Genomic DNA, 27979 nt, shown 5'->3' on the forward strand with positions numbered 1-27979 from the left:
TAAAAACTTTTTAACACAATTGTCTCTGCCACCCCCACCCCCCGTGCCCATCGAGCATTGGTCTCTACCCCTTAATTCTAAATTGGGCTATTTTTGCGGAGGAGGGGGCAAAGGATTATGGGCTGAACCAGGCGCGACTAGCAGAGCCAGGCAAAGAGCAACCGAGAGGCAGCGCAGAGCCGACGTCGCCGCGCGCGGACAGCGCAGATCGCCGCTCGGTTGCTCTTGCCTGGCTGCCGCTAGCCGCGTCTGCTTCACCCACAATCCTCAGCGCGGCAGCGGGCCGGTCTCAGCTTCGTTTGCCCAGTCATCGCGAGCGGCGGGATGAAGGACGGAGCCGCCCGGCGGAGGGCCGACAAGGGGCGCCAGCCCGAGCCGCAAGACGTGGAGATGAAGGACGAGGAGCCGCACGCGCAGCCTGCTGACAGCGAGAGCCGGAGCGGCGCCGGGGGGGACAAGCCGCAGCGGGAGGTGGACGCCATCACCCTGGAGGGTGAGACCCAGAACAGGGGCTGAGAGGAAAAAGAGCGTTTCAGCTCCACCAACCACTGCCTCCCAGGGAGGGAGGGGGGTGCTGAGAGGAAAGACAGTGTTTCAGCCCCACCAACCACTTCCTCCCAGGGAGGGAGGGAAGGGTGGTGCTGAGAGGAAAGACAGTGTTTCAGCCCCACCAACCACTGCCTCCCAGGGAGGGGGGTGCTGAGAGGAAAGACAGTGTTTCAGCCCCACCAACCACTGCCTCCCAGGGAGGGAGGGGGGTGCTGAGAGGAAAGACAGTGTTTCAGCCCCACCAACCACTGCCTCCGAGGGAGGGAGGGGGGTGCTGAGAGGAAAGACAATGTTTCAGCCCCACCAACCACTGCCTCCCAGGGAGGGAGGGGGGTGCTGAGAGGAAAGACAGTGTTTCAGCCCCACCAACCACTGCCTCCCAGGGAGGGAGGGGGGTGCTGAGAGGAAAGACAGTGTTTCAGCCCCACCAACCACTTCCTCCCAGGGAGGGAGGGAAGGGTGGTGCTGAGAGGAAAGACAGTGTTTCAGCCCCACCAACCACTGCCTCCCAGGGAGGGAGGGAGGGGGGTGCTGAGAGGAAAGACAGTGTTTCAGCCCCACCAACCACTGCCTCCCAGGGAGGGAGGGGGGTGCTGAGAGGAAAGACAGTGTTTCAGCCCCACCAACCACTGCCTCCCAGGGAGGGAGGGGGGTGCTGAGAGGAAAGACAGTGTTTCAGCCCCACCAACCACTGCCTCCCAGGGAGGGAGGGGGGTGCTGAGAGGAAAGACAGTGTTTCAGCCCCACCAACCACTTCCTCCCAGGGAGGGAGGGAAGGGTGGTGCTGAGAGGAAAGACAGTGTTTCAGCCCCACCAACCACTGCCTCCCAGGGAGGGGGGTGCTGAGAGGAAAGACAGTGTTTCAGCCCCACCAACCACTGCCTCCCAGGGAGGGAGGGGGGTGCTGAGAGGAAAGACAGTGTTTCAGCCCCACCAACCACTGCCTCCCAGGGAGGGAGGGGGGTGCTGAGAGGAAAGACAGTGTTTCAGCCCCACCAACCACTGCCTCCCAGGGAGGGAGGGGGGTGCTGAGAGGAAAGACAGTGTTTCAGCCCCACCAACCACTACCTCCCAGGGAGGGAGGGAAGGGTGGTGCTGAGAGGAAAGACAGTGTTTCAGCCCCACCAACCACTACCTCCCAGGAAGGGAGGGGAGGGGGGTGCTGAGAGGAAAGACAGTGTTTCAGCCCCACCAACCACTGCCTCGCAGGGAGGGAGGGGGGTGCTGAGAAGAAAGACAGTGTTTCAGCCCCACCAACCACTGCCTCCGAGGGAGGGAGGGGGGTGCTGAGAGGAAAGACAATGTTTCAGCCCCACCAACCACTGCCTCCCAGGGTGGGAGGGGGTACGCTGAGAGGAAAGACAGTGTTTCAGCCCCACCAACCACTGCCTCCCAGGGAGGGAGGGGGGTGCTGAGAGGAAAGACAGTGTTTCAGCCCCACCAACCACTGCCTCCCAGGGAGGGAGGGGAGGGGGGTGCTGAGAGGAAAGTCAGTGTTTCAGCCCCACCAACCACTGCCTCCCAGGGAGGGAGGGAAGGGAGGGGGGTGCTGAGAGGAAAGACAGTGTTTCAGCCCCACCAACCACTACCTCCCAGGGAGGGGGGTGCTGAGAGGAAAGACAGTGTTTCAGCCCCACCAACCACTGCCTCCCAGGGAGGGAGGGGGGTGCTGAGAGGAAAGACAGTGTTTCAGCCCCACCAACCACTGCCTCCGAGGGAGGGAGGGGGGTGCTGAGAGGAAAGACAATGTTTCAGCCCCACCAACCACTGCCTCCCAGGGAGGGAGGGGGGTGCTGAGAGGAAAGACAGTGTTTCAGCCCCACCAACCACTGCCTCCCAGGGAGGGAGGGGGGTGCTGAGAGGAAAGACAGTGTTTCAGCCCCACCAACCACTTCCTCCCAGGGAGGGAGGGAAGGGTGGTGCTGAGAGGAAAGACAGTGTTTCAGCCCCACCAACCACTGCCTCCCAGGGAGGGAGGGAGGGGGGTGCTGAGAGGAAAGACAGTGTTTCAGCCCCACCAACCACTGCCTCCCAGGGAGGGAGGGGGGTGCTGAGAGGAAAGACAGTGTTTCAGCCCCACCAACCACTGCCTCCCAGGGAGGGAGGGGGGTGCTGAGAGGAAAGACAGTGTTTCAGCCCCACCAACCACTGCCTCCCAGGGAGGGAGGGGGGTGCTGAGAGGAAAGACAGTGTTTCAGCCCCACCAACCACTTCCTCCCAGGGAGGGAGGGAAGGGTGGTGCTGAGAGGAAAGACAGTGTTTCAGCCCCACCAACCACTGCCTCCCAGGGAGGGGGGTGCTGAGAGGAAAGACAGTGTTTCAGCCCCACCAACCACTGCCTCCCAGGGAGGGAGGGGGGTGCTGAGAGGAAAGACAGTGTTTCAGCCCCACCAACCACTGCCTCCCAGGGAGGGAGGGGGGTGCTGAGAGGAAAGACAGTGTTTCAGCCCCACCAACCACTGCCTCCCAGGGAGGGAGGGGGGTGCTGAGAGGAAAGACAGTGTTTCAGCCCCACCAACCACTACCTCCCAGGGAGGGAGGGAAGGGTGGTGCTGAGAGGAAAGACAGTGTTTCAGCCCCACCAACCACTACCTCCCAGGAAGGGAGGGGAGGGGGGTGCTGAGAGGAAAGACAGTGTTTCAGCCCCACCAACCACTGCCTCCCAGGGAGGGAGGGGGGTGCTGAGAAGAAAGACAGTGTTTCAGCCCCACCAACCACTGCCTCCGAGGGAGGGAGGGGGGTGCTGAGAGGAAAGACAATGTTTCAGCCCCACCAACCACTGCCTCCCAGGGTGGGAGGGGGTACGCTGAGAGGAAAGACAGTGTTTCAGCCCCACCAACCACTGCCTCCCAGGGAGGGAGGGGGGTGCTGAGAGGAAAGACAGTGTTTCAGCCCCACCACCCACTGCCCCCCAGGGAGGGAGGGGAGGGGGGTGCTGAGAGGAAAGTCAGTGTTTCAGCCCCACCAACCACTGCCTCCCAGGGAGGGAGGGAAGGGAGGGGGGTGCTGAGAGGAAAGACAGTGTTTCAGCCCCACCAACCACTACCTCCCAGGGAGGTAGGGAGGGGAGGGGGGTGCTGAGAGGAAAGACAGTGTTTCAGCCCCACCAACCACTGCCTCCCAGGGAGGAAGGGAGGGGAGGGGGGTGCTGAGAGGAAAGACAGTGTTTCAGCCCCACCAACCACTACCTCCCAGGGAGGGAGGGGAGGGGGGTGCTGAGAGGAAAGACAGTGTTTCAGCCCCACCAACCACTACCTCCCAGGAAGGGAGGGGAGGGGGGTGCTGAGAGGAAAGACAGTGTTTCAGCCCCACCAACCACTACCTCCCAGGGAGGGAGGGAAGGGAGGTGCTGAGAGGAAAGACAGTGTTTCAGCCCCACCAACCACTACCTCCCAGGAAGGGAGAGAAGGTAGGGAGGGGAGGGGGGTGCTGAGAGGAAAGACAGTGTTTCAGCCCCACCAACCACTGCCTCCCAGGGAGGAAGGGAGGGGAGGGGGGTGCTGAGAGGAAAGACAGTGTTTCAGCCCCACCAACCACTACCTCCCAGGGAGGGAGGGGAGGGGGGTGCTGAGAGGAAAGACAGTGTTTCAGCCCCACCAACCACTACCTCCCAGGAAGGGAGGGGAGGGGGTTGCTGAGAGGAAAGACAGTGTTTCAGCCCCACCAACCACTACCTCCCAGGGAGGGAGGGAGGGAGGGAAGGGGGGTGCTGAGAGGAAAGACAGTGTTTCAGCCCCACCAACCACTGCCTCCCTGGGTGGGAGGGGGTACGCTGAGAGGAAAGACAGGGCATAGCAACCAGAACACGGGAAGTCATCATGCCATTGTATCGAGCGATGGTACGTCCGCATCTGGAATACTGCGTTCAGTATTGGTCGCCGCACCTCAAGAAGGACATGGCGGTACTTGAGAGAGTCCAAAGGAGAGCAACGAAAATGGTAAAAGGGTTGGAACACTGCTCATACGCTGAGAGGCTGGATAGGCTGGGGCTCTTCTCTCTGGAGAAAAGGAGACTCAGGGGAGATATGATAGAGACCTTCAAGATCATGAGGGGCATAGAGAGGGTGGATAGGGACAGATTCTTCAGGCTGAAGGGGACAGCAAATACGAGGGGGCATTCTGAGAAACTGAAGGGAGACAGGTTCAAAACAAATGCAAGGAAGTTTTTTTTCACCCAAAGAGTCGTGGACACTTGGAATGCGCTACCGGAGGAGGTGATCAGGCAGAGCACGGTACAGGGATTCAAGCAGGGATTGGATGGATTCCTGAGAGATAGAGGGATCGTGGGATACTGAGGGAGGACCTGGGATGTAACACGGGTGTAGGAAGTTAGCCAGGAAATGAGTAAACCAACCTGGTCGTGCATGGGTAGACCGGAGGGCTAGGACTTTGATAGGAAGGCAGGACTTAGATGGGAAACCAAGGTGGCAGGGGAGCCCCTTCTGATGATTCAGACAGGTCTTGACCTGTTTTTGGGCCGCCGCGGGAGCGGACTGCTGGGCAGGATGGACCTGTGGTCTGACCCGACAGAGGCACTGCTTATGTTCTTATGTTCTTATGTTTCAGCCCCACCAACCACTGCCTCCCAGGGAGGGGGGTGCTGAGAGGAAAGACAGTGTTTCAGCCCCACCAACCGCTGCCTCCCAGGGAGGGAGGGGCGTGCTGAGAGGAAAGACAGTGTTTCAGCCCCACCAACCACTACCTCCCAGGGAGGGAAGGGAGGGGGGTGCTGAGAGGAAAGACAGTGTTTCAGCCCCACCAACCACTACCTCCCAGGGAGGGAGGGAGGGAGGGGAGGGGGGTGCTGAGAGGAAAGACAGTGTTTCAGCCCCACCAAACACTACCTCCCAGGGAGGAAGGGAGGGGAGGGGGGTGCTGAGAGGAAAGACAGTGTTTCAGCCCCACCAACCACTGCCTCCCAGGAAGGGAGGGGAGGGGGGTGCTGAGAGGAAAGACAGTGTTTCAGCCCCACCAACCACTACCTCCCAGGAGGGGAGGGGGGTGCTGAGAGGAAAGACAGTGTTTCAGCCCCACCAACCACTGCCTCCCAGGGAGGGAGGGAGGGAGGGGAGGGGGGTGCTGAGAGGAAAGACAGTGTTTCAGCCCCACCAACCACTGCCTCCCAGGGAGGGGAGGGGGGTGCTGAGAGGAAAAAGAGCGTTTCAGACCCACCAACCACTGCCTCCCAGGGAGGGGGGTGCTGAGAGGAAAGACAGTGTTTCAGCCCCACCAACCACTGCCTCCCAGGGAGGGGGGTGCTGAGAGGAAAGACAGTGTTTCAGCCCCACCAACCACTGCCTCCCAGGGAGGGGGGTGCTGAGAGGAAAGACAGTGTTTCAGCCCCACCAACCACTGCCTCCCAGGGAGGGGGGTGCTGAGAGGAAAGACAGTATTTCAGCCCCACCAACCACTACCTCCCAGGGAGGGAGGGAGGGAGGGGAGGGGGGTGCTGAGAGGAAAGACAGTGTTTCAGCCCCACCAAACACTACCTCCCAGGGAGGGGAGGGGGGTGCTGAGAGGAAAGACAGTGTTTCAGCCCCACCAACCACTGCCTCCCAGGAAGGGAGGGGAGGGGGGTGCTGAGAGGAAAGACAGTGTTTCAGCCCCACCAACCACTACCTCCCAGGAGGGGAGGGGGGTGCTGAGAGGAAAGACAGTGTTTCAGCCCCACCAACCACTGCCTCCCAGGGAGGGAGGGAGGGAGGGGAGGGGGGTGCTGAGAGGAAAGACAGTGTTTCAGCCCCACCAACCACTGCCTCCCAGGGAGGGAGGGAGGGGAGGGGGGTGCTGAGAGGAAAAAGAGCGTTTCATACCCACCAACCACTGCCTCCCAGGGAGGGGGGTGCTGAGAGGAAAGACAGTGTTTCAGCCCCACCAACCACTGCCTCCCAGGGAGGGGGGTGCTGAGAGGAAAGACAGTGTTTCAGCCCCACCAACCACTGCCTCCCAGGGAGGGGGGTGCTGAGAGCAAAGACAGTGTTTCAGCCCCACCAACCACTGCCTCCCAGGGAGGGGGGTGCTGAGAGGAAAGACAGTGTTTCAGCCCCACCAACCACTACCTCCCAGGGAGGGAGGGAGGGAGGGGAGGGGGGTGCTGGGAGGAAAGACAGTGTTTCAGCCCCACCAACCACTGCCTCCCTGGGTGGGGGGTGCTGAGAGGAAAGACAGTGTTTCAGCCCCACCAACCACTGCCTCCCAGGGAGGGGGGTGCTGAGAGGAAAGACAGTGTTTCAGCCCCACCAACCACTACCTCCCAGGGAGGGAGGGAGGGGAGGGTGGTGCTGAGAGGAAAGACAGTGTTTCAGCCCCACCAACCACTGCCTCCCAGGGAGGGGGGTGCTGAGAGGAAAGACAGTGTTTCAGCCCCACCAACCACTGCCTCCCAGGGAGGGGGGTGCTGAGAGGAAAGACAGTATTTCAGCCCCACCAACCACTACCTCCCAGGGAGGGAGGGAGGGAGGGGAGGGGGGTGCTGAGAGGAAAGACAGTGTTTCAGCCCCACCAAACACTACCTCCCAGGGAGGGGAGGGGGGTGCTGAGAGGAAAGACAGTGTTTCAGCCCCACCAACCACTGCCTCCCAGGAAGGGAGGGGAGGGGGGTGCTGAGAGGAAAGACAGTGTTTCAGCCCCACCAACCACTACCTCCCAGGAGGGGAGGGGGGTGCTGAGAGGAAAGACAGTGTTTCAGCCCCACCAACCACTGCCTCCCAGGGAGGGAGGGAGGGAGGGGAGGGGGGTGCTGAGAGGAAAGACAGTGTTTCAGCCCCACCAACCACTGCCTCCCAGGGAGGGAGGGAGGGGAGGGGGGTGCTGAGAGGAAAAAGAGCGTTTCAGACCCACCAACCACTGCCTCCCAGGGAGGGGGGTGCTGAGAGGAAAGACAGTGTTTCAGCCCCACCAACCACTGCCTCCCAGGGAGGGGGGTGCTGAGAGGAAAGACAGTGTTTCAGCCCCACCAACCACTGCCTCCCAGGGAGGGGGGTGCTGAGAGCAAAGACAGTGTTTCAGCCCCACCAACCACTGCCTCCCAGGGAGGGGGGTGCTGAGAGGAAAGACAGTGTTTCAGCCCCACCAACCACTACCTCCCAGGGAGGGAGGGAGGGAGGGGAGGGGGGTGCTGAGAGGAAAGACAGTGTTTCAGCCCCACCAACCACTGCCTCCCTGGGTGGGGGGTGCTGAGAGGAAAGACAGTGTTTCAGCCCCACCAACCACTGCCTCCCAGGGAGGGGGGTGCTGAGAGGAAAGACAGTGTTTCAGCCCCACCAACCACTACCTCCCAGGGAGGGAGGGAGGGGAGGGTGGTGCTGAGAGGAAAGACAGTGTTTCAGCCCCACCAACCACTACCTCCCAGGGAGGGAGGGGGGTGCTGAGAGGAAAGACAGTGTTTCAGCCCCACCAACCACTGCCTCCCAGGGAGGGGGGTGCTGAGAGGAAAGACAGTGTTTCAGCCCCACCAACCACTACCTCCAAGGGAGGGAGGGGAGGGGGGTGCTGAGAGGAAAGACAGTGTTTCAGCCCCACCAACCACTGCCTCCCAGGGAGGGGGGTGCTGAGAGGAAAGACAGTGTTTCAGCCCCACCAACCACTACCTCCCAGGGAGGGAGGGGAGTGCTGAGAGGAAAGACAGTGTTTCAGCCCCACCAACCACTGCCTCCCAGGGAGGGGGTACGCTGAGAGGAAAGACAGTGTTTCAGCCCCACCAACCACTGCCTCCCAGGGAGGGGGGTGCTGAGAGGAAATACAGTGTTTCAGCCCCACCAACCACTGCCTCCCAGGGTGGGAGGGGGTACACTGAGAGGAAAGACAGTGTTTCAGCCCCACCAACCACTGCCTCCCAGGGAGGGAGAGAGTAGGGTGCTGAGAGGAAAGACGGTATTTCAGCCCCACCAACCACTGCGTCCCAGGGAGGGAGGGTGGTGCTGAGAGGAAAGAGAGTGTTTCAGCCCCACCAACCACTACCTCCCAGGGTGGGAGGGGTGACGCTGAGAGGAAAGACGGTGTTTCAGCCCCACCAACCTCTGCCTCCCAGGGTGGGAGGGGGGACGTTGAGAGGAAAGACGGTGTTTCAGCCCCACCAACTACTGCCTCCTGGGAGTCGATTCGCAGAGCCAGATGGCCATCTCCCTCTGCTGGGAGGAGAGGGGGTTTGGAGGCCTTGGGGCACCCCAACTAATGGAGTATCCCAGGAAAAGTTCAGGTGGTGTGACACAGCAGACACACTTCCGCCACCCCCTTCCTTCTCACAAGCAAATAGATCAGGATCACTTACTACCCCCACCTGGCCTTGATCTTCCATTTTATATCTGATTTCCTATGTTGTGGGTCTTACCGTGGCCACCTGAGTCCCTCTGTTCTCTGCACACCTGTACATTCTGATGCTGCTTTGGCTCCTGTAATTTTTGTTAGAAGTCTTTCCCAGGTGCCTCGCTTATTTATTTTTATTTCTAAAAATTTATAGCCCGCTTATCCCTAAGCAGTTAACAGTAAAACTTTAACAACAGTTCCGGACAAAGTGCATTAAAAAATTCTTCAATTACAGCACAATCACATATTGGCAGTATCCCTCAAAAACTGGGGAAGCAGTATATTAGCAAACTACTGTATGCTACATTAAATCATCTTAATCTCAATTCAAAATATCCAGACTAACTTGCACCATAAAATCAGAAAAAGGCCTCAACATATATTTATTGAATTTAGCTGATGCCTTTTCAGGGTGAGTTTAAGCATACTAAATATTTTCCTTACCAAGAAGAATTTGCAACCTAATTTTGTATCTTGAGGCAATAGAAGGTTGAGCAATTTGCTCAAAGGCACAGGGAGCATCAGTGGGATTTGAATCCTGGGTGCCCTGGTTTTAAATCTGCTACTTTAACCACCAGGCTGTTGCTTCCTGCACATGGTTCTACCCTCTGCTCTGTTCTCTTGTAGACATTAAGGAGCATGTAAAGCAGATTGAGAAGGCGCTGTCTGGAAAAGAGCCACGTTTCGTCCTTCGTGCTCTACGGGCCCTGCCCTCCACCTCTCGCAGGCTGAACCTCAACGTGCTTCACAAAGCAATCCAGGGATTCTTTACTTCTAATAGTACAGCCCGGGATTTCCTGCTCAGCTTCCTAGAGGAGGTGAGTATGACATGAAAGAGGCATTGGAGAGCACTGCAATTCTGTTATCATTGGACTCCCAAAATACCAATTACATCGTCTACAATTAGTCCAGAACACTGCAGTGAGATTACTTCATCACTGTTCTAAGTTTGATCATATCTCACCGCTTCTAAGATCAGAACGCATCCTTCCAGTGTCATACTGCATCACCTTTAAATATAATATCCTTTCTCATCAGATTCTATTGAGTGGTCTTTCCTTTGCAAAGCAGCAGATGAATCCAGAGACCAGTGGGATATAGCTCACATCGACCAGCAGGTGGAGATAGAGAACTGATTTCCAGTTGGCTTTATAGCCTGGTGATCCTCCTGTTGAATCAGTTTTGCTCTATCTCCCAGCGGTGGTGGAGCTCTATCTTAGCTCCTGGAATCTAACGAGTGCCTGGTGGATTGGTGATCTTCTAGTCTCCTCTGTTGAGCCTTTGGCTCTTCAGCTTGGATAGGGGTGCCTGGCTGATTGGTGCCGGCTTTAGGAGTTACACCTGGGCCCTCCCAGGTCCCTGCTCCACCCTCCCCTCCGAGTGATTGAGGGTTTTTGCCTGCTCTCAGCGTTTGTTTCTTCATTCCAGTTTAAAAAAAAAAAAAAAAAAAAAAAAAAAGAGAAACGCTTCTGCCTGTGCTGAGCTGTGCCCTGGTTAGGTAGCTTTGGATTAATTACCAGCTTTTTCCTGACTGAAGGGGGCGGGCTGAGAGCGTGGTGAGTACTGAACTTCATTTGTATTTCTTTTGTTGGTGCCGCCTCGAGTGCCGGTCCGGTCGGGAGGGGGGCGTGGTGATGGCGGAAGAGGCTCGTCAGCGGTGTTCACGCTGTGGGAAGCGTCGAACACCGGCGGGCTTGTGCTCAGCGGGGTGCTTAGACGCATCAGCTGAGGATTATGTTTTGCAGGCAGGCGAGGGAGCCAGTTCTCGCGTCCGGGAAGCGCGCTCGGCGTCCCCGCCCCTTGCGGTCGGCTCGGCCTCACGGCGTGGTATTGCCACGGCCGAAGGGGGGTCGGCGGAGGGGGGGGAGTCGGAAGTGCGGGAGGGCGCAGGGGCTCTGCTCTCCGGCGCCGAACAGGGGGGAGCTTCAGCGGGTGGACTTGGCTCGTTCACCCCAGAGTTTGTGATGTTAATGCATAAGGCTTTCATGCTGCAGTGCAGTCAGCCTGCTCCTCCGGTCTCGGTGAGTTTGCCGGTGCCTGCTGTGCCCCCACCTGTTCCTTTGAAAGTGGATGCGGGGGAGACGGCGAAGGGGGATGGTTCTCCGGTGAAATCGCCGATATTTAAAAAACGCAGGCTTGCGTCCGCGGACGAGCCTATGGTTGTTTCCCCTTTTTCCCTTCCTGAGTTGTTGGAGGAAGGTGAGGTAGAGGAGTGGGAAGAGGAGGATCCCCAGTGTAGGGAAGTGGATGACCCTTCCGCGCTCCGTCTTTTCCATCGGGAAGAACTTTCCTCCTTAATTTCAAAAGCTTTACTGAGTTTAAATATTTCTCAGGTGGATTCGAAAGTTTTAGGTAACCCTCTTATGGCAGGTACCCGTAGACCACCGAAGGCCTTTCCGGTGCATGAAGCCATGCAGGAGCTGATTTCGGCTCAATGGGATACGCCGGATGCCGGGTTACGGGTAGCTAAGGCCATGCGGCTTTTGTATCCGGTTGACCTGTACAAACTTGAGAAATTTAAATTGCCTAAGGTGGATGCTCTGGTAGCCGCGGTTACCAAACGGACGACCTTGCCTGTAGAGGGGGGGGTTACATTAAAGGATGCCCAAGATAGGAAGGTTGAATCTTCGCTGAAGTTATCTTTTGAGGTTGCTGCAGTAACTTTGCAGGCCGCAGTCTGCAGCTCGTATGCGGCAAGAGCCTGTCTGCAGTGGTCTCAAGGGATGGCGGATAATTTGATGGAGTCCGGGGGTGCTGTTCCTTCGGAACTGGTTGATTTGGAATCGGGTTTGGCTTATCTAGCGGATTCCTTGTATGATATTATTCGCGCTTCGGCGAAACAAATGTCACTGTCTGTGGTCTCTCGCAGGTCTTTATGGCTGCGACATTGGGCGGCAGATGCGGCGTCTAAGCTTCGTCTTGTGAAACTCCCTTTTAAAGGGGGTTTATTGTTTGGGGAAGAGTTAGAGAGATTGGTAAAGGATTTTGGAGATACCAAAACCCAGCGGTTACCGGAAGATAGGCCTAGGCCCCCTTTGAAGTCCTCGTCATCCAGACCTCGTTTCAGGGAGGTGAGGAGGTATAGGTCTGGGAAACCGTTCTTTGGTTCCGCGTATGGTGCCTTTTCTTCGGCTAGACCTAAGGGGCGTCAGAGAGGTTCCTTTCGTACGGCGAAACCCGCTTCCGGTCAGCCAGCTCGTACCCCGGCAAGTCGCGCCCCGCAATGACGGGGTCTTGGCCCCCTCTGCTTTTCCACTAGGGGGACGCCTGTCGGCGTTTTGGGCGGAGTGGGCCAAGATCACGTCGGATCGTTGGGTGTTAGATATTATTCAAGAAGGGTACAAATTAGAATTCGCCGCTCCCGTCGCCGATTCTTTCTTGGTATCCCCGTGCAATGGAGCGGCCAAGGGAGAGTCGGTCCGCTTAACTCTTCAAATTCTCCTGGATCTAGGGGCGGTAGTACCGGTACCGCCGGAGGAGGTAGGCCGCGGTATTTATTCCCTTTATTTTGTTGTTCCAAAAAAGGGGGGTTCCTTCAGGCCAGTGTTGGATCTAAAAGCAGTCAACCAATTTCTCAGTGTTCGCCATTTCAGGATGGAAACGGTTCGCTCAGTGATTGCGGCCGTACGGCCAGGAGAGTTTCTCACGTCCCTCGATCTCAAAGAGGCGTACCTCCATATTCCAATCTGGCCTCCGCATCAGAAGTTTCTGAGGTTTGCGATCCTCGGCCAGCATTATCAATTTCGGGCTATGCCCTTTGGCCTGGCAACGGCTCCCCGCACCTTTTCGAAGGTGATGGTGGTGGTGGCTGCCTTTTTACGCAAAGAAGGGATTCGGGTTCACCCGTACTTAGACGACTGGTTAATCCGCGCGTCGTCCAGGCAAGAGAGTGTGGAGGTCACTCAACGGGTAATCTCGCTCCTTCAGTCGCTAGGGTGGATCGTCAACTTTCCCAAGAGTTCTCTGTCCCCTTCTCAGTCTTTGGTGCACCTGGGGGTCAGATTCGAAACTGGCCTAGGAATGGTGTTTCTTCCCCGGGAAAGGGGAGAGAAATTACAGTCTCAAATTCGAGGGCTTCTCGGGTCGCCCAATCCTCGGGTTTGGGATTATGTTCAGGTTCTAGGCTCGATGGTGGCGACTCTGGAAGTGGTTCCCTGGGCTCGGTTCCATATGAGGCCCCTGCAGATGTCGCTTCTTTCTCGGTGGTCCCCGGCTTCTCTAGACTATTGTCGCCGGCTCCGTTGGAGTCCGCGGGTGGCTCGCGGCATGCACTGGTGGCTGGCCGAGGTCCATCTGTTCCGGGGCATGCCGCTAGCGACGCCGGATTGGGTCGTGATAACGACAGATGCCAGTCTCCGAGGATGGGGGGCTCAGTGCCGGCAAGCTTCCGTGCAGGGAGTGTGGTCCTCGGGAGAGGCACACTGTTCCATCAATCTGTTGGAACTGAGAGCGATAAGGCTTGCGCTACGAGAGTTTCAGGCCATGATTCGGGGCCAGCCGATCAGGATCTTTTCGGACAGTGTCACGGCGGTGTCATATATCAATCGTCAAGGGGGAACTCGGAGTCCTCGACTGGCCGAAGAGGCGATGCTGCTGTTTCAGTGGGCGGAAAGGCATGTTCCGCTTCTTTCAGCAGCACACATTGCGGGTCGCGAAAACATTCAAGCGGACTTTCTCAGCAGGAATCGTCTCGATCCCGGCGAATGGGAGTTGTCTCCAAGGGCGTTCGAGCTGCTGGTCCTTCGGTGGGGGCTGCCAGACATGGATCTCATGGCCTCATCCCGCAACACAAAGCGGCCTCGGTTCTTCAGCAGACGGAAAGAGAAGGGCTCGGAGGGGGTGGACGCTTTAGCTCTCCCGTGGCCTCCGAATGCCCTTCTGTATGTATTCCCCCCTTGGCCGATGATCGGTCGAGTCTTACAACGCATCGCTCTCTTTCAGGGCAGAGTGATCCTAGTGGCTCCAGATTGGCCGCGTCGGTCTTGGTACGCGGATCTGATGCAACTCGCGACAGGCGATCGGTTGAAATTCCAGGTGACTCCGGACTTGCTGACCCAGGGTCCAATCTCCATGGACAATCCGGCCCACTTTGGTCTTACGGCCTGGCTATTGAACGGTCGCGGTTGACTAAAAAGGGCTATTCGGATCAGGTTATTGCAACTCTTCTTAGAGCGAAGAAGATGTCTACGTCTACCTCTTATGCTAGAGTTTGGAAAGTTTTTGAGAATTGGTGCGGGAAGCAGAGTATTGCGCCCTTCCAGGCGTCTATAGCGGCTATTCTGTCTTTTCTACAGGAAGGCGTTTCTAAAGGGTTAGCCTATAACTCGATTAAGGTTCAGGTGGCGGCCATTGCATGTTATAGAGGCCGGGTGTCGCGCTCGTCAGTAGCATCTCATCCGGATGTGGTGCGATTCCTTAAGGGGGTTCACCATATCCGTCCGCCGGTACGGCGCACCTGTCCAGCTTGGAGTTTGAAGCTGGTACTCACTAGGATGCAGGCGGCGCCGTTTGAGCCGCTGTCAGCGGCGACGCTAAAAGATATTACATTAAAGACTGTATTTTTGGTAGCGATGGCGTCTGCAAGACGTGTGTCGGAGCTGCAGGCGCTGTCTTGCAGGGAGCCTTTTTTGCGCATTTCGGATGCTGGGGTGGCGGTGCGGACGGTGCCGTCCTTTCTTCCAAAAGTGGTTTCTTCGTTTCATGTGAACCAGAATTTATTCCTCCCGGCCTTTCGGAAGGAGGATTGGGGGGCGCGTTTCCCGTTATTACGGTTACTGGATGTACGCCGTATGATTCTTCATTATTTAGGGGTGACTAATGACTTTCGCCGCTCGGATCATCTCTTCGTGGTATTTGCAGGTGCAAACAAGGGTATGGCGGCGTCAAAAGCTTCGATAGCTCGTTGGGTAAAAGAGGCTATTGCGTCGGCTTATCTCTTGGCAGGGAAGATTGTTCCGGAACATCTTCGTGCCCATTCCACTCGGGCATTGGCAACATCGTGGGCAGAGTCCGGGGGTATGTCTTTGGAGGAAATTTGCCGGGCGGCTACATGGTCGTCGGGAAACACCTTTTCTAAGCATTATCGGCTGGACGTGGCAGCCTGTGCGGAGGCAAGTTTTGGCGCTTCGGTGATTGCAGAGGCGACTTTGACTTCCCACCCAGTTTGAATTTGCTTTGCTACATCCCACTGGTCTCTGGATTCATCTGCTGCTTTGCAAAGGAATGTAAAATTATGTCCTACCTGTTAATTTTCTTTCCTTTAGAAGCAGCAGATGAATCCAGAGCCCCACCCCGATGGTCTCTCTCTCTCTCTCTCTCTCTCTCTCTCTCTCGATCTCTTTCGCTTGTTCTTTGGAATTCTGAGTTCGGTTAGGAGATTGTTGGTGATTATTATTATTATTATTATTATTAGTTCTTACGTTTCTAATTACAAAATTTTTCACTGGAATGAAGTTTTTTCCGTTGGTTTGAGGCTCATGCTCCTTTACGGGGATGCTGGGGCAATATGCATAACTGATTCAACAGGAGGATCACCAGGCTATAAAGCCAACTGGAAATCAGTTCTCTATCTCCACCTGCTGGTCGATGTGAGCTATATCCCACTGGTCTCTGGATTCATCTGCTGCTTCTAAAGGAAAGAAAATTAACAGGTAGGACATAATTTTACATCCCTCATTTTTATATAATCTTCTGGTTCCATACTTGCCACAAAGAACCTTATGCTCCTCACAACAGCAGTTATTGCTCATTCCTTCATTTAGACAACTTTTCTTAGATTTCCACAGGAATTCCTCATTTTTTGTTATGACTCCTACTCTCTGGAACTCTTTGCCTTTTTACCTTCACTCATAGAAATCTTTCGCAACCTTCAAGGTACAATTAAAGGCCATACTATTTCTCTTTGGCCTTTAGTTCTTAATATACATACTTCTTCCTGATGGCTACCTCTCTACTGTGTGGGCAGAATTGAATTGAATTCTCTATTTCCTCCCTCACCACATTGTGCATCCCTCTCCTCAACCTTTTTATTTTTATTGTAATCCGCTGATTCCCTCTTTCCCCGTGTTCTCAATAGTTTTTCTTCATGTTTTGACTTACTTTTTTTTTGTTGTTGATTGTTTGACTTGTTTTTACCCTAAATTTTTTTTTTATTGTAAACCACTTAGATTTGCCTCTTGGTTTTATATTTGCGGTATATCAAATAAATTGAACTTGAACAATGAGCATTACCTGAAGGAGCACCTCCCACTCTTGCATTTCACCACTAACTTAAAAGTAAAAGTATAAAGATACTGCATCATCAGCCCCCTCTAATGCCTTTTCCTCAACTGCCTTCACCCCCCTCTAAACGCAAGTCCATTGGCCATTCTTAGCCCCCCTCTAACACCTGTCCCTCATGCATCTTCAGCCCCTTAATGTGTACACTGTTTTAAAGATATAATCTGCATTTAACCCTTCTAATTCTGGCCATGGGCTTATACTTGCCAGCATACCCACCATCTTGGTTACAGCATTCTTGGTCTCTTTCTCTGCAGCCTATGGACACAGAAGCAGAACTGCAGTTCCGTCCTCGCACAGGGAAGGCCGCATCAGCCCCTCTCCTGCCAGAAGTGGAAGCTTACCTGCAGCTGCTCCTAGTCATTTACCTGATGAATACCAAACGATATACTGAGGTATGCTATTATCCAATAGACAGGTTGAAAAGTTTTAGATGTGTCTTAACAATTATCTCTTCACCAACACATAATAAAGACAGTCCAGACTGTCTCATAATCTTGTTATCATGAAAGAAATACAGTGCTCCTCCGGTCATTCAGGGTTGGCAATTTGCTTTCGGGCAAGAGAGGGCAACCGGAGCGCCGGCGAGTGAAGGAAATCACTCGCAGTATGCTCCGACCGCTTGTTTCTGCACTAAAGTCGGCCTCACCAATCGAACTCATGCAGCTCCTGATTGGTGATTTCCTTCACTCGCCGGTGCTCCAGCTGCTCTCTCCTGCCTCTCCAGCTGCCTTCTCCTATTTCCCCCCGCTGAAAACCGTATTTGCGGTTTTTCATTGTTTATAATTTTTATTAGTTTTTACAAATTACATCAAGTGTAACAAAAATTACATTTGATTTGGAAAACATCACTTGATTTCCTATTAATATCATCTGAAATTCATAAAATTTAACCACCCTTCCCTTCCCTATCACATCAAAAATATTCATTTATTATATTATACAATATACATGTTAATAAGATATCAAAAAAGAGCATCCCACCCACCCATTCCCATCCTCTCATTTCAATTATCTTATTAAGGGAAAATGTTTATTATTCATTGCAAAAGTCTGTTAATGGTCCCCAAATCTCTCGAAATTTACCAAAATATCCTTTCTGTACGGCTAATGTTCTTTCCATTTTATATATATGACATACAGAACTCCACCAGAAACTAATTTAATCTGCTCTGATTTTGAATGGTATTTGCGGTTTTTCAAGATTCGCAGGGGTTCCTGGAATGGAACCCCAGCGAATATCGGAGGAGTACTGTATGGCAAAATATATTTTCTAATAAATAGTATTCTTCTTGATTTAACCAGGAGCCATCAGAAGCGGCACTCTGTTTTGTGACAAGCACAAATTTAGACTAGCGTTTTGGAGCCGCTACACTTCCTCATAGGTTCTGGTTAATTTATTTTTAAATATTTTGTCTATTTTTGTCTGTTTTTCGCTATTTTTATAATAAATATACTTTTAAACTTTAAACTTATCTTTGTAACTCTGGTGAGGCTATTTGCCAACAGTTAAACCAGCCATTACTCTCTGTTCAGAAAAGACACTACAGCGTCTTTTCTGAACAGAGAGTAATGGCTGGTTTAACTGTTTAAAGTTATTTTATAATAAAAATAGCGAGAAACAGACAAAAATAGACAAAATATTTAAAAATAAATTAACCAGAACCTATGAGGAAGCATAGCGGCTCCAAAACTCTATTCTAAATCTGTGCTTGTCACAAATAGAATGCCGCTTCTGATGGCTCCTGGTTAAATCAAGAATTCTATTTATTAAAAGATATATTTTGCTATATGCCTTTCATGATAACAAGATTGTGAGTCTTTATTATGTGTTGGTGAAGAGATATGCTATTGTGGCAGTTTTCCTGGAGAGGGAGTTGCAATGTCCTGTTACCCTTGCCTATTGTACCGTGGGATTATTACATGTTGAGGTAGACTAGTGGCCTGTAGGATTCTGACTGAATATGTAATCCATTTTGGGGGACCTGTCTTCTGACTTATTGTGCAAATTTGTCTCCAAAGTTCACTCCCTTTATTTTTTTATTTTTTTTTTTAGGCACAGAAAGTTTCAGATGATCTGATGCAGAAAATCAGCCCCCAGAATCGCCGGGCTTTGGATCTGGTGGTGGCCAAATGCTACTATTATCATTCTAGGATTTATGAATTCTTGAATAAGCTGGATGTAGTCAGGAGGTAGGAACAAATTTCAGTTCTGTGTCTGAACAGTTGGTGCAAAAGCAGTTTATTACCACTGATAATAACTCCTTAAATGGGAAACTCAGATTTAAATTTAAAGAATTCCATCTGTTTAGCTTAGAAAGCTTGGAAAGAAAGTCCTAAAAGTGTAGAGAGACTACAGGACCTGAACAAAGTTTGACCTGTGAAGAAAATAAGTTAACTTTATTTCTTGACATGGACATGGTTAGATATTTTTAGATACGTTACTTGGTTCTGAAGATGGACCATATAGAGATGATTCAGAAAGCTACTGTGATTTGGCCAAGGTCACATATAGTCAGTGGCAGAGTTGGGATTAGGGTTTCCGGGTCCCTCCTGACTTGTAACAAGCTTGTCTTACCAGTAGAATAAGCCTACATTTTCACCCTCCTGATTTTCCTAACTTGGAACATTCCAGTGCCGCTGACATATTGATCTCATGTTTACTTGCCTGGGGTTTTCTTGCCCCCTTATACTTTTGTGTTTTTCCTTGAAGTTTCTTGCATGCTCGTTTGCGGACAGCGACATTGCGTCATGATGCCGATGGACAGGCTACACTCCTGAATCTGCTGCTGAGAAATTACCTGCACTACAACCTTTACGACCAGGCAGAAAAACTGGTCTCCAAGTCTGTGTTCCCAGAGCAAGCCAACAACAATGAATGGGCCAGGTACCTTTATTACACAGGTAAGAGCCAGCTTTTTGAAAACAATGGGACATTTACTAGCTTCTAAACTAGTGTAAGAAGACCCATTAAGCTGTGGGCGCAGTGAAGTGAGAATGCATCCCAAGTTGCCTTTTCTGTATCATAGCACCTCTGTAGGGACCCATAGAAAGGACCACAAACTTCCTATTATGATGTACACAGCTGATGACCAGAGCTTAGCCTGTGTGGGCAGAGGAATTAATGAACATCCACAGTAAACCAGAAATGGGGATTTGACGTCCCTTGTGTAAGCACTGGTGAATTTCTCTTGTTTTGATGTAGTTAATCAGAAGAGTTCAGAGCTAGTGTAGACACATCTACAGGTACAGAGCAGCATAAAAGAGCTGGAGATAAGGAAATAACAAGGAGCAGAAAGAAGGATATGCTTCTGACTTGTGAGGAATGTATTACTCTTTCCTCCCAGGGCGTATAAAGGCCATCCAGCTGGAATATTCAGAGGCGAGGAGAACACTGACCAATGCCTTGAGGAAGGCCCCTCAGCATACTGCCGTGGGCTTCAAACAGACTGTGAGTGCCATGCTCTTCCATCACTTTACAGCCTTTGATACTGAGTAAAAAAAGTGGTCAAACAAAGAGGACCTGAGCTGGTGTTATATGTGTGAGGGCCCAGGACCCCCCCCCCCTTGAGGTAAGCTTTGAGGCCCAGGAAACTGCCTTGATTGCTACCTTTTCACACCAACCCTGAACAGAACAATCTGATGGGCTTGTCCAGTCACTCAATCAGATACAAACCCATTTCTCCTTTGCTACAAGGGAGTGATAAGACATGGAACAGACCATAGAATTCTGATTGGCAATGGCAACTATCATCACTTTATTTTCCAGTGGCTGAGCTGTAATCCTAGCTCTGCCACTGATTGGCTATGTGACGTGGGCCATTCCAGTTTAGCTCTGTGCTTCATTGTGTAGGTATGATAGTGTTGCTCTTGCTGTTTTACTTCAGGGGCTATCTTGCAGTGTATATGCAGGGGTAGTGCAGTGACTAGAGAAAGTAAAACACAAGTCCTTCCTTCATCTGCTCAGGTTCACAAGCTGCTGATTGTGGTGGAGTTACTACTGGGAGAGATCCCAGATCGCCTTCAGTTCCGCCAGCCATCCCTCAAGAGATCACTCATGCCATATTTCTTACTGACGCAGGGTAAGGAGGCACCGTTATAATCATACCATTAGCCCAGTACTGAGAATAATCTCTCCCTGCCTTCTTAGCTCTGTCTGTGCATCATTTTGAAATGTCTCTCCTTTTTCTCTGCAGCTGTGCGAACAGGAAATTTGGCCAAGTTTAATCAGGCTCTGGATCAGTTTGGGGAGAAATTCCAGACGGATGGGACCTACACACTAATTATAAGACTTAGACACAATGTCATAAAAACAGGTAGGAAGCTTTTGAAGATAAATTTTGTTGTAGAGAATGACACGGGGAAAAATTCTGTCCTCGTCACCGCCCCGTCTCTGGACCACCATCCTCTGCACCGCCCTGTCCCCGCCCCGCTGTCTCTTTCACTGCCCCGGCCCCGTTCCCATCTTCAGCATCTTCTCTCCATCCCCCCACCCCCAGCACCCTTCACGCGGTCCAGCAGCTCCCTCCTGCCGGCCAGCCGTGCATTTCCCTCCCTCCCTCCGCCGGAGCCTTGAAGTCGCGTCAGGTTGCCTGCTAGAAGTCTCCGATGCAACCGGAAACAGGAAGTTGCATCAGAGGAGACTTTTACCAGCAGGCAACGCGACGCGACTTCAAGGCTCCGGCTGTAATACAGCTCGTAGCCTTATAGAAATCGCCATTTTAAGAAGAAAGGGTAAGGGAAAAGGAGGGAGGGAGATACATGGGCGGCCAGTGGGAGAGAGTGGGCTGCCGGTTCGAACGCTCGATCACCGCGCGTTCAAGATTGTTCACCTCCCCGTGCTACCATTCACCGCTCCACGGGGCGGTGAATGGCCTTATCCCCAAACTTGTGGTGACCATTTTTTTTTTGGTCACCGTTTTGGCGGGTTACCCGCGGCTAAACGCGGCTAGCCGCGGGTAACCGCCGCCGTGTCATTCTCTATTTCGTCGCTCCCCCTCCCCATCTCTACCTTGCAGGAGAAATGATAAAATATAGGTTATTAAAGAGCAATAATGGGAGAAGGTGCTATTATAGACCTCACTCGACTGTAACAGATTTGGAAGGAAAAAACATGGCCAACCGATTGGAGAAGATCACTGTTTATACCTATACCTAAGAAAGGTGATGCCAAGGACTGTAGCAACTACAGAACAATTGCATTAATTCTACACACCAGCAAAGTATTGCTGAAAATAATACAATAAAGGGTACAATTATATGTTGAGCAAGAACTACCCAAAGTTCAGGCTGGTTTCAGAAAAGGTTGAGGAACAAGATGCATTATTGCTAGTGTTAAATGGATATTGGATATCGACTACAATAAAGCTTTTGACTGTGTGGATCATGATAAACTAGGGAGAACTCTAGCACAAATGGGAATACCCAAATACATAACTCAGCTGATAAAGAGTCTCTACGAAAATCAAGAAGCAGCAGTGAGAATAGAATAAGAACATAAGAATTGTCGTTTCTGGGTCAGACCAGTGGTCCATCATGCCCAGCAGTCCGCTCACGCGGCAGCCCTCTGGTCAAAGACCAGCGCACTAACTGAGACTAGCCCTACCTGCGTACATTCCGGTTCATCAGGAACTTGTCTAACTTTGTCTTGAATCCCTGGAAGGTGTTTTCCCCTATGACAGACAATATGGCAACACTGGTTTCCAATAAAACGTAGCATCAGACAAGGATGTATCTTGTTACTTTACCTGTAACCTTTATGGCGAAGCCATCTTCAGGAAACAAATTTGGAAGAAGAGAGTGTTGGTTTCAAAGTTGGTGGCCAAAATTTAAACAACCTGAGCTATGCAGATGATAACAACACTCATCACCAGCAGCAAAGAAGACATGCTGTATCTATAGAGAAAAATCAAAGCTGAAAATCGTAACATGGGATTAGAACTGAACATAAGACGAAAATCATGAACACGGAAAACTAGGATTTTGAGCTTGAAAACAATAAAATAGAAGTTGTAAAGGATTTCAGTCTCCTGGGCTATGTTGTAAACAAAGAAGCAACAAGCAGGGAAGAAATACTCCGCAAAATAGCACCTCTTCAACAAAGGCTCGTGACAAAGTATTTAAAGGCAAGGAAATAATACTCCAAGCGAAGATCAGACTTGCCCATGCATTCATTTTCTCAGTGAACAATTATGGATACGAAACCTGGACACTATGGAAATGAGACAGAAAGAAGATTCATTTGAGCTTTGGTGCTGGAGAAGGATTTATGCTTGCAAGAAGAATTAACAAATTGATTCTGGAAGAGATCAAACTGGCTATATCACTTGAAGCCCAAATGATAAAAGTTAACGACTCTTTTATTTTGGTTGCACCGTCATCAGAAAGAGATCACTGGAGAAGGACATCATGTTTGGGAAGATCAAATGAACCAGGTGAAGAGGGCGACCTGCAATCAGATGGCTGGACATATTGAAAACAAACATGGGAATGATGTTGGAGGACCTTACCAAACTAGCACAAAATCGATTTTCTTTTTAGTTCTGTAATCCATCAAATCACTAGGACAAGCACTAGTCGATTGCACCTAAAAATAATAGCATACGAGGTCTGTTCAAAACGTTCCACCAACGGGAAGTTCTTTTGAGACATGCTAGATGGCATTGAGTAGCTTGAAACCTCATGAGTAACCTTCTTTTTTCCAGTTGTTGATATCTATTTTCATCTCCGAGCTACAGCAGTTTCTGTGAAAGTGTGTTTTCGTGACGGGCTATTTTTCACCTAATTGAGCTACGCTAAAGCGTGAAATTCTGTTTTAAAATGGGCAAGACCGCTACAGAAACTTATGAAGTGTTAAAAGTGGCTTATGAGGAACATCTCATTAGTTGAGGAAGGTGTTTTGAATGCGTCAAAATTCACAAATTTTGCGCAAAAAATAGTGACAGCCCCCAGCCACCATACTCTCCTGACTTGGCTCCTGCTAACTTCTTGCTTCCTAAACTTAAATCCACGCTGAAAGGAAAGTGTTTTGACACCATTGAAGCCATAAAACAAAATTGGACACAGCAACTTTTGGCGATTACTGAAGATACGTTTAAGGACTGTTTCCAGAAGTGGAAATGACATTGGGAAAAGTGTATATATAGGAAAGGGGACCCAATGGAATAAGTTGTAAGGTAGTTTAATAAATTTTTATAAAATCAGTCCTGGAACTTTTTGAACAGACCTCATACAGTCTCTTTTCCATAATATAAAGATAATATAGAAAGGTAACATTGTGCATATTGTCTAGTGGTTATGTCCTCCATGCACAGGCTCTTGGGACAGATTCTGTTAGAACTTGGTCATCTTTGATATTTTTTACTGAGGCCAGGGTTTGGTTGGGGACACTGGATCCTAAGTGTGATCCGAGTTAACTGCTGCATCTTTAGTGCATCCTTACTAATGGATTTTCTTTTTGTAGGAGTGCGTATGATCAGCTTGTCCTACTCCCGCATCTCCCTTGCTGACATTGCACAGAAACTGCAGCTGGATAGTTCAGAGGATGCAGAGTTTATTGTGGCAAAGGTGAGCCCATGATGTAGGCCTGCAACACTAGACTTTGCCCTACTTTGGTTAGAGGATCAGGTGTGGTACAGCTTGTGTATCCAATTTTCTTGTACCTGATCATTATTAGAAACTACAGCAAAAGTAAACCTCTTTACCTCTTTCTGGTAGTAAGTGGCAGATTAGCAGAAAAAGCCATATGTCTCAAAGAGGGTACTCGTAGCTCTCTTCTAGGATTCTGATTTATTTGTTTGGACTTAGCTCACGTCTTTTCAGTAGTAGCTCAAGGTGAGTTAACATTTGGGCACAGTAGATGTTTCCTTATCCCTGGAAGAATTATAATCTAAGTTTATAATTTAGGCAGTGGAAGATTAAGTGACTTACACAAGGTCGCAGGCAGCATCAGATGGTATTTTGAATCCTGGTCTTTGTCCTCTTTGTGCTTCACTCTGTTAACTCTCTGGGACCGATGATGAAAGCTACTGTGGGCCTAACCATGCGGTTACCAGGAAATGAATGCAGGTTGTATGTGCCAAGCAATGCAGAGAGAATTTGAGCTTGAGTGTTAAGCCGCATAGAATACTTGGCTGCATATTGCATTAAAATGAATGCTAATGAGGCCAATGAGTATGGCAATGCAGAGAGGTAAATGGGGGCATTTGACGTGCAGTTACCATGAGCATTTTTTTGCCATGTTGGGGGCTGTGTACCACAGTTTGCATAGAGAGTTTTCATGCTGGATTTTAAGATTTAACTTGCCTGCTTTGTCTCCATTTGAAAGCTGAAGGAAGCCCCTGAAAGATTCAAAGGCAAACAAGAATTATAGACATGTGCATGTGTCTGAAAAACCGAAAGTGAAAACACACATCAGTGCTTGTTCAATGCCTAAATCTATATATATAAAATCAGATGTTTGTATGTTCCATCATAATTCTGAAATGTATGGTCAGATTTCAACTAAATTTGGCATACATATTACTTACTATCTGGGGGGAAATACTGTGGGGGGAGGGAAGGGGGTGACATGTTAAATTTATTGAAAACGACAGATTTTAGTGTCTACCCCATAGTGTTTTCGGGCTCACTGAAATGAATGCTCAGCATAACTCTGAAACGCATGGAGAGATTTCAACCAAACTTGGTACACATATGACTTACTGTCTGGGGACCAATACTGTGGGGGTGGGAAGGGGATGATATCAGTGTCTAATCCATACTTTTCAGGCTCACTGAGATGAATACTTACACTCCCAATGCTGTTTAAGTCCAAGTTCCAGGCATAATCACTGAATACAAGTCTATCGATACCGGAAGATTGGGATAAATAAATATCTAGGCAACGCTGGGTGATCAGCTAATATGCCATAAAAATTGCTTGCACATAAATTTTTGAGGCTTACTTTTAGGCACAGAAGACCAGGCGCTAATGTGTGCTGGCACTTCTGTTTTCTCTTGGATATGTGCACAAGAATCTGTGCTTACCATAAAACCACTGTGCATGCATATGACATGACCCCTCCCCCCTTCCTCCCCCCATAAGCTGCAAGTTAGACTACATTTAACTTTCTGAATGGCTCAGTATTGCGCTTGTGATAGAAGCCAGGTGCTCAGACATCCATGCGCAGCTCTACATGAGCCTTTCTGCCTCAGCCCCTCTGTAAAGATCTGGCAGTAGGAAACTCGATGAGAGATGATTAGAATTCCAGAAAGTTAGTGGGTGAGCCTCTGAAAATGGGGAGCTTAAAAAGGTCTCTTACAGCTGCTAAAATAAGTCCAGTAAAAATGTACCCTTCCTTAACCTTTTTGTGCTCTCAAGTCTCGCTCTCTTTCACCTCAAACAATAGAGGCAGAGAATACCATTGCGAGTCGTGGCTAGAAAGTTGGATAAGGCCAAGTCACACCCAAAGCTACATAGCACAACTAGGAAGAAAGAGATAGGAAAGAGGAATGGGTGGTGATAGAACTGATTTCCCCTGTCCGCTGGAATGGGAGGACAATGAGTAATCCTGGATGCCCTCTGACTGGTGTTTGTCTTGCTTTAAGGCCATTCGTGATGGTGTAATTGAAGCCAGTATCAACCATGAGAAGGGTTACGTCCAGTCCAAAGAGATGAGCGACATTTATTCCACTCGGGAGCCACAGCTAGCATTCCACCAGAGGATCTCCTTCTGTCTTGACATCCACAACATGTCTGTCAAGGTATCAATTTATCCAAAACGGCACTCAATTTTTATATATAAATGTTCTTGTGAGGATCACCAATCGAACTCTCACCAAGATATATATCAAGCTCAATATATATCTCAAACTCCTCACCTCTAATGTATAATCCCTAGCTCCTCAGAAGTACCACCTGGGCTCAAAAGTTTTCACAGCCCTAGGCTCAATTTTTACTCACAAACTTTATTTTTAAATTTTTATTTAACAACCTTTCTAGCATATTTCAAGGGTACTTAGCTTTTAATTGTGGTCTTCTTTTGAGGGAAATAGGAGCCAACATGTTTCACCCACAGAAGGTTTTTTCAAGGCTTATCATCCCTTAGCAAGCTTTACACTGACATATATGACCACTGAATGTTGATTCACTTCTGAGGAGCTAGGAATTATACATTAGAGGTGAGGAATTTGAGATATATATTGAGCTTGATATATATCTTGGTGAGAGTTGTCAAGGTATCAAAGAATAGTCTGGATTCATACAGCAGCTGAGGTATCTCTGTCCTGAGATGGGCCAGAAATTCCCAGATTACACAGATGAGCTTGCATTCTCCTCAATAAATTTGTTTTTAATCTGCAGGATAAGTAACTCCTATAGTATTACTACTACTAAAATGTTATTGGGTATAAAGAAATAGAAGAGAGAGTTCTCTGTGGAGCTTACAGTTTAATCAAGAAAGATATGAGCCTTAAACCAATATGGCCTAGACTAGGACAATCTAAAGCAAGTGGAATTTAAGTGAGATTAATTGAAGATGAGTCAACTTTAATTGACTGGTGATACAAGGAATGAGTCTATGTGCAAAGATCCAAGGGGGTGGATGAGAGTCTTAAGTTCTGCTCGATTTTGAGTAAAATTGTACTCTGGACCAGTGCTTCTCAACCTAGTCCTTGGATCACACACAGCCAGTCAGGTTTTTAGGGTATCCACAATGAGTATGCCTGAACTTCAGTGACAACTCCAGTAGTTAGATCCTAAAAACTGTATCAGGCAGACTTCTACTAATCGTGAATTTTTGATGCATGTAACCATTGGGCAGACTGGATAGACTATTCAGGTCTTTATCTGGCATCATTTACTATGTTAATATGTTTTACTATGAGAGATTTGCATGCACTGTCTCTTCAGTATGTAAATCTTTCTTCTGAATATTCATTGTGGATATCCTGAAAACCTGACTTGGCTGGATGCGTCCCAAGGAATGGGTTAAGAAGCAGTGCTCTAGACACCTCAGAATAGAACCTATACTCTTCAGCATTTTAATCTAGTTTAATACAGACCTCTGTCGTTTTCATCCATCCACAGAATGATTAGGTAAGGGTCACTATAATACCTTCCTGGAAGAAGCGGCAGAACTGGGTGTAGTAGAAATCATGGTTGCACCATCTAATTCTTTCCCCTCCCTTTGTATTTTCAGGCTATGCGATTCCCTCCCAAATCTTACAACAAGGACTTGGAGTCAGCTGAGGTAAGCTGCAGACACATGGAGAGGGGAGAGATGCCTAATGCCATGCTTCTGTGCCTGGCAAGGCTCACTTGTCTGAAGTCCCCACATTGCCTTTGCCTGTCTCCTCACCCGCCCATCACTTGTCCTTGATGCAGCAAAAGCCCTTTTCTGAGGATGCAGAAAAGACTATCATGGGGCAGCAGGATAACCAAATGTACTTCTCTCTGCTCTAGGAGCGCCGGGAGCGGGAGCAACAGGACCTCGAATTCGCCAAGGAGATGGCAGAGGACGATGATGATGGGTTCCCGTGATTTTCCGGGGTAGATGTGTCTTCCTGTCTTTGGTTGTCCGCAGGGCACTTCCTGTTGAATACATCCAGTGCTGTGCCAGCTGCAACGCCTGGGTGTGCCTTTGCCTGTAAGTCCACATGTCTGCATCTTTCAAAGCCATGTAACCCACGCAAACTGAATGATACAGACAGTTCTGTAGGCTGGATACTGTGCAGAAAATTAGCATGTTTCTCCTGTAAATTCTTATTTGGTGGGATAGAATTTAATACATTTGAAAAAGTATATTTCAGTATAAAAGAAGATTCAAAATAAAATGCTTTTTCTGGTTTTCTTTGGTTTGTGTGTGAT

The 27979-nt window shown here is 50.2% G+C and overlaps 1 protein-coding gene across 1 annotated transcript; it reads left to right on the forward strand.

Moving 5' to 3' along the window:
* The first annotated feature begins 189 nt into the window (after positions 1 to 189).
* Positions 190 to 27960, forward strand: PSMD3 (proteasome 26S subunit, non-ATPase 3). The gene is made up of 12 exons (XM_033916274.1): positions 190 to 493; positions 9481 to 9671; positions 16389 to 16526; positions 18188 to 18324; positions 18845 to 19035; positions 19479 to 19582; positions 20099 to 20213; positions 20328 to 20447; positions 23594 to 23697; positions 25720 to 25875; positions 27312 to 27362; positions 27575 to 27960. Exons 1-12 carry the CDS (start codon positions 325 to 327, stop codon positions 27650 to 27652), a joined length of 1554 nt encoding a protein of 517 aa, XP_033772165.1. The 5' UTR covers positions 190 to 324; the 3' UTR covers positions 27653 to 27960.
* Positions 27961 to 27979: the final 19 nt, after the last annotated feature.

This window comes from Geotrypetes seraphini, chromosome 12 (genome assembly GCF_902459505.1).
Source record: "Geotrypetes seraphini chromosome 12, aGeoSer1.1, whole genome shotgun sequence".
NCBI lineage: Eukaryota > Metazoa > Chordata > Amphibia > Gymnophiona > Dermophiidae > Geotrypetes > Geotrypetes seraphini.